This window comes from Papaver somniferum, chromosome 1 (assembly GCF_003573695.1).
Source record: "Papaver somniferum cultivar HN1 chromosome 1, ASM357369v1, whole genome shotgun sequence".
Lineage (NCBI taxonomy): Eukaryota > Viridiplantae > Streptophyta > Magnoliopsida > Ranunculales > Papaveraceae > Papaver > Papaver somniferum.
The window spans coordinates 101,842,892-101,850,032 of record NC_039358.1 but is presented as its reverse complement, the minus strand read 5'-3'; the positions used below and the strand labels follow the sequence as shown (position 1 = coordinate 101,850,032).

General features: G+C 39.4%; 1 protein-coding gene across 1 annotated transcript; it reads left to right on the top strand.

Annotated features, from left to right (window-relative positions):
• The first annotated feature begins 1,783 nt into the window (after window positions 1-1,783).
• Window positions 1,784-3,370, top strand: LOC113331617. Its single transcript, XM_026578310.1, has one exon. It carries the CDS (start codon window positions 2,228-2,230, stop codon window positions 3,167-3,169), a length of 942 nt encoding a protein of 313 aa, XP_026434095.1. The 5' UTR covers window positions 1,784-2,227; the 3' UTR covers window positions 3,170-3,370.
• Window positions 3,371-7,141: the final 3,771 nt, after the last annotated feature.

Genomic DNA, 7,141 nt, shown 5'->3' with positions numbered 1-7,141 from the left:
TGGAATGAAGGCAAGTGGTCAGGTTATATAGTGGTCATCTTGCTAAACCTTAAGACCCAACTTCATCAAGCCCCCATGTGGCTGCCCCGTAACACCATCAAATATGGCATGTGCACCTGAACCTGAACGGATGAAAACCTCAGTAGAAAAATCACCGAAGAACTGATGAAGTAGAATGATCACCTGAGTCCTGACTCTTAATCGAAATCATATTTATCAGAGTTTCTTACATTCTGTTACAAGATATGGCAAATACCAGCGCAAAACTAACAAGTCTCACTCAAATGTCCAGAGCCTGTCACCAACAGACAGGACTGCGAATATATCTTTGAGAGTTCTTACACCGTATAAGCTACCAGTAACTTTATACATAGTAGTCTAAATAAATACCTAAAGATATATACATTCATTATTCAAGATCGTTGTTGACATGTTGTTGGATTGGCATTCTATAGATATGGATACATCTGACTGAGTATGCAGATCCAAATCCCAGTGACTACCACCACCACTACTTCTTCACTGCCTTTTGCTTTTCTCCTACATTCTTTTTGGCCGTCTGTTTTATGGAGTTGTCTTTATATATCTCTATAGTGTCACACTTTGAATTGATTAATCAAAAACCATTATGGTCATTCAACTAGTACTCTAAAACTCTTTTTGTTTCTCTCTTTACTCAACTTGTTGTGATATTACTTGTATGCAGATTTATTTGGTGATCTTAGTACTTATTCCATCATCGTAGATGATGATTGAAGAAGAAGGTCAATATGAAGAGCTGCAATGCTTGTTAGTTGTTGGCTAAGAAAGCTAAAGTTGTGGAATTTGTGGTCGTGGAATTTGTGGTCGCGTTGGTGATGCTGGAGGTAGGGGTGGTAGTGTCACTGGAGGTCGTGGTCGTGGTGGTGAAACTGGAGGTCGTGGTCGGGGTGGTGGAAATGTTGGCGGTCGTGTTGGTGGTGTAACTGGAGGTCGTGGTGGTGGTGTAACTGGAGGTCTTGGAGGCGGTGAAACTGGAGATCGTGTTGGTGAAACTGGAGATCGTGGTGGTGGTGGTGGTATTTGTGTTTGGGGAATAGGAAGAGGAACACCAACAGCAGCACCCATATCTTCGACTCCTTCTCCTCCTTCAATTTCTGAAGTTTGTTCATCTTCTGGATCACCAAACGTGGATTGACTTGCTGGTCTTGGTGTAACTGGAGATCATGGTGCTGGTGGTGGTGTAGCTGGAGGTCATGGTGGTGGTGGTGTTTGGGGTAGAGGTACAACACCAGCAGCACCCGTTTATTCGACTCCTCCTCCTTCAATTTCTGAAGTAGGTTCATCTTCTGGATCACCAAACGTATATTTACTTGCTCAAGAAGTGCAGAAAACTCTTAACTGTACAACAAGAACCAGCAGTTTCTCTTGTTAGTTTAGTTCATGTAATTCACTTTCATCATCTCAGACATAACCCATTCTGTTGTACTTGATGATGTATTTGTTCCTGCAGAAAAAAAAAACGGTTATACCCGTCACCCTACCCTACCCGACCCGCCAGAAAATGGGTTGGGTAGGATCTTACCCGTTTAATGGCGGGTAGAGTGGCGGGTAAAATTTTTCTTAACCGCCAATAAACGGGTAGGGTGGCGGGTATAGGCCATATCCTACCCACCCTACCCGTTGTGCAGCCCTAGTTGGATATCGTTTTGATAGTTTGGTCATTCTGTCCAAGGGAAATTCACTAACAACCGTGAGAAATTTTCTCCTTTCCTACCAAATTGTACAACTACCCTTCCACAACCATTTCCTTTCTCCACCAAATTTGACTAGTGTTCCTGCGGCAAAATTTGGTCACCATTTTTCATGTGAGGTAATTTCTGGTTTGATTTGTTGCATGGTTTTCATGGTTGCAGTTGACAACACCTTTCTGTGAATTTGCTCCTGATTCAAGAACGTTTCTTTCGAGGTAATATCGTGGTTATTCTATGTTGATGCTAGTTTTAGATTGATATATACACGCACCTGATTAATACAACTTGGAAAATCAAAAGATATATAGTGTAACAAGCAAGATATTGATGGTGAGATTCAAACTTGATTAGTATTTGATTCGTAGCGGCCTCACGGAGCATTGAACATTCTTATAGGCCAATACTGGGAAGCAATTTTTTCATCTTTGGATTATGTTCTTTGTCTCAAAATTGAGGCCAGAGTTCAAACTTTTGATCTATTTTTTGAAAGAGAAATGATGGCTGCTAATCATCCGTATCGAATTCAATCAATGCCTGATAACTCAACAGCAGAAAAATTAACAGAAGACCCATCTGCAAATAAGGCAGCACATTGCACCGTTACATGCGTCTATGAAACAGTGCTCTTCGACGTTAGTCGCAGGATATCAATAGTATGGTCAAAGAATTTGATCAATCTGTCTCTAAATTTAACTGTCCAGAATTGGGGGAATGAAAATGATTGCACTTGCAAAATTGATTTTAAGCCATGGCATTTTTGGAGCAAAAAAGGGCTCAAGTCATTTGATCTGGAAGGAAAACGAGTAGACATATTTTGGGATCTTCGATCAGCAAAACTCACAGGTAGTCCTGAACCTTCTGCAGATTATTATGTTGCACTGGTATCAGAAGAACAAGTTGTGTTGTTGTTAGGTGATCTTAAGAAAAAAGCATATAAGAGAACCAAATCAAGACCATCACTGATAGATGCTATATTACTATATAAAAAGGAAAACATCTTTGGGAAAAAATGTTTCTCGACGAGAGCAAAATTTGACCAAAACAGCAGAAGAGAACACGATATCGTTGTGGAAAATACAATCACAGGGCCTAGAGACCCAGAGATGTGGATTAGCATAGACGGAATTGTGGTAGTCCATGTTACAAATTTGCAGTGGAAATTTAGAGGAAATGAGACTGTGATTGTAAATAAGTTACCAGTGCAAGTTTTTTGGGATGTTCATGATTGGTTATTTGGTAACCCTTGTGGCCATGGGATGTTTATTTTCCGGCCAGGCGCACCGGAATATAATCACGTTAAAGATGGTAGTAGTGCTGGTGGTAGTGAGACTGGTGAGAGTAGCACCGCCACAGATACCGGGTACGTCTCTGCTGAAAGTCGGCATATGACAATTCCTGATTTCAGCCTCTTCCTTTACGCATGGAAGATAGAATGAAGGATTAGCAAATTACTGGGGTTTACCCCTTTGTTTTCTTGTTTGTTATACTAATTGTTGTTGTCTGTAACATACTCATTTGTGCAAATTGACCATCGTTTTGTATCTTTCTGAAAACTGCTGAAACAAATGAAGTAGGTAGGTGTGAATCTGTAACTGGAAACACTTCAGGTCATTTTTTATTTAATTTTTGACTCGAAATTCATTCTGTGAAAAAAAATAAGGATCACATAGGAAGTGGGTCATCTGAACAACAGATATGCAAATACACTCACTAAGCTTACAATATTCTAGTTGCAAAGAAACATGCTCAAGGAATGCCGTTTAAAGCCTTTGTGCCTAAAGACCAGCAATGCAATAGGCATTTTATTTACATTGTCAATAAGCACAACCAACTGGCATTTTACACCAGCTCGTATCTTGTCAATACTTTAAAGGGAAACTTAAAAAAAAATGACCACGTGGAGAATGTATTTAATAAAATGCCTGCCCATGCCGTTATGATTTCCGTCCGGCACCATCATTTTGGTAAAATCTCGTTTATTTTGTCAATTTCTCATCATACAAGATGAGAAAATGGTGGAAGTATTTACAAGTTTCCCCACTATTCTAGAAAATTCATCTTTACCATTAAACAAAATAGTCAGTATAGGGTTTGGTTTTTATTTTCTCTTTAGCCTCCACCTCTCTTCCAATTCTCTCTGCGTCTTCACCTCCTTTTTGTTCCATTTCATTTTTCTTCTTTGATAAGTTTTTCCGAATTCATGATAGTACAATTAATGATTTCAATTAGGATTTGAAAAAGGATTTTGTGTCTGGAAGGATTTCGTCATCAGCAACATCATCACCATCGACTTGAAACATGAAATAAGGGTTTTTAAGGCGCTATACTGGTTGTAGTAACTTGTGCTTTTGATTTTGGATTTTCAATTGTAATAATTTTGCTCCTACTGATGAAATTTGATTTTTAGGGTTTCAAAGAAATTGGAGCTTTTGCTGTAAAGCCATGTAATTTCTTTTTGAATGGTTTATAATGGATGTATTAATAGATATTACTGATTTTGAATGCTTAATAATAAGAATTACGATTTAGTTTGTGAAATTTGATTTGTAGATGAGATTTTAAGCGATAGAATATAGAAGAAGAACTATTGTTGTTGTTGTGGAAGTTGGTCGTGGGTTGAGGTTATGAATGGGTATACGGAACTAAAGACGGATAAAAAACAATGGGTTGTTAAGGATTTAGGTCATATGAAGAAAAAAAAATATGCCGTGAAAAAATATTGACAACTCGAGTTTGCAGACGTTTTAGGGTGTCAAACGGGCAAGATTTGATAGGTTGGAGAGTTTGATGTATGTCAATGATTGTGGGAGTGTATAATTTAATAGCTTCGACGAGCACCTGAAACTGCAACTAACCTGTTCGAAAAGAAAACTTAAAGAATAGTCACGGCAGAGAAAGAGCAGTGAAAGCAAGTTGGTTCATAATTGGTAACGATTCAGGTGTTGAGTTCACACTGACTCATTATTCCCACTCGTCCCACCTCTGGCGATTCAGGGGCTAGAATGTTTTTTGACATAGCCGAGTTAGTGCCACATATGATGTCATGGTCGTTAGTCGTTTTTTCAAAAAACCTTAATTCATGGGCATTAAATAAATTTTGAAGGCATTTTATTAAATGCGTTTCCTCACATGGACTTTTTTTATTTAATTTCTCCTACTTTAAAACTCAAATATCACAAAAACTGATTAGTTATGCACTTCTGGCGAAATTGTCCGTCTTTGGTGGTTGCCAGACCACCTGACTAAGGGACACGAAGGTTCTGATTCAAACAATATTATTAACGATAGCACAGTTTAGCGTAAGGAAGGCGGAATTCATGATTTATCATTGTTGATAGAAAGAGCGAGGTCCACACCTTATTCTGACTTGTTTGTGGCTACTAAAAATCCAGTAGCACAACCAAATCTGATTTAATGGTGACAATGATATCAATGGAATGATAAATGTAATGTAAGAAGAAAGAGATGAGAGATACTGAAATGTTGACACCGGATTTAACGTGGTTCGGCATACTCAGGCCTACGTCCACGGGTTAGTGATTTTATTATGTGTAAGAAGAGCCTCCATTAATGAGGAGCTCTGCAAGTGAAAGAGATCAGAAACCATCCAAAGAGCCGCCCTCATTTTTTCTGACCTAATCTCCTTCTTTATAAAGGAAAGAGGTACCCAGCTAATTGCTATGATATCCCTAGCTTAATAATTAAGCTAACAAATAATAGTTGTAATGTATGTTGATGTAGAGTTGTGTGTTGCTGATGACTTAATCAAGTGCCACGTGTTGATGCTTATATTTGGTATCTACATTGTTAAATGACATTCTCAGTGAGGTCTGTGTGTACATATCTCATCATCAAACACGTGTATATAGGAAGATACGTGGAAAGCATGCGGACAAAGTCATCAAAACATGATGGCACACGCCCATAGCCAAGAAGCCCATCCAGTCGACGTCGGATCCTTACCCGAACAAATCTAAGGGCAGAAGTTAAAAGAGGTACCGAAAACACGATGCACTGCGGAGCACCAAATAACTCCCGAAGAGTTACTTTATCTCATCCCCAAAAGAAGCCAAGATCAACGGTGGAGAGAAGGTGAACTGACATGGACGTGATAGGGGCAGAAGACACTTGTCTGACACGAGCAGCGCCTCAACTACCCGCATTAAACACTCTGAGAAGTGTACGTGTCGATCAGCCCGTGGAACGAACGAGGATAACTCTGTGTGATCAAGCAATGAACGAAGACCTCCGCGTGATGGACACAAAGCACAAGAAGATAAGGTTCCAACGGTCCTCAGAAATGGGTCCCACACTCTAACTCTATAAATACCCCCTCTCCACCAAGAGTGAGGAGAGCGGAAAAATCAGGGAGAGAAGGAGAGAGAAGGATTGTGAGTGTAAGTTTGTCCTTTATAATATACAGACCGATGTAAACTCCAAAGTCACTCGACTATCTCTGTAACCATCAAGTACATAGTGAAACAACAACCCCGTGGATGTAGGCCTTAGTGCTGAACCACGTAAATCCAAGTCTTATTTACATTTCAGCACTTTATATTCGACTAACGCTCCATGAGTTTTATTCTTATACTTCGTTTTCTTTATCTTCCCCTGCGTAAACGCCCCTTGCGATGTTATTAGATGAGGCTATGATAAACCCGAAGGTTTTGATCCAAGGATTCAATACAATTGTATTATCAGTGTGAGTCTGTACCTAGAGTGCGAACATTGTTTGTGAACATATTGAGGCCTGCGTGATTTATGTGTTCACAATTTAGCGCTAGAAACAGAGACTTCGTCCCGGTAAAAGATTTATCTTATCTTGTGATTTCATATTAAATTAGCATATGATTGCTCTACTTCATTAGCTCTAACATTATTTATCTTTTGTTAACTTTACCGTATTCAAAAACGCACCCGTTATCTTCGATATCTCTGGCAGTATCTGTCGAAGCAATTTAAACTGGTTAAAAGATTTATTGCTTAGATCCATGGATTTACATTTTTTTAGATCTCGTACGGACCTGTCTTTCCGATGGGTTTTCGAAAATTTTCAAAAAGATGTATGTGCATTTTCAAGGGGATCCTTTCACATTTCAGCGTACCTTCATTGAACCCGCTTTTTTTTTAAAAAAAAAAAAAAAATTCTCTGTGGCCCTCGGGCAGTTTTTCCCTGTCTTGGAGTAAGGAATTTCTCAAACTAACCCGATCCGCATGGACACTTCTGTTTCTCGTTGTTTGAAATTCCCTTGTGCAGAAAGAAAGCGACAAAAGGACCCACGATGGAAAAGATGCAGGAAGCCGGAAAATCCAAAGCCTCGTCAAAGGAAGCACCAAGGACAACCCCGGTCATCACCCGGAGAAAGAAGAAAGGAGACAAAACCAAAATGACCAGTCAGAGGCAGGAT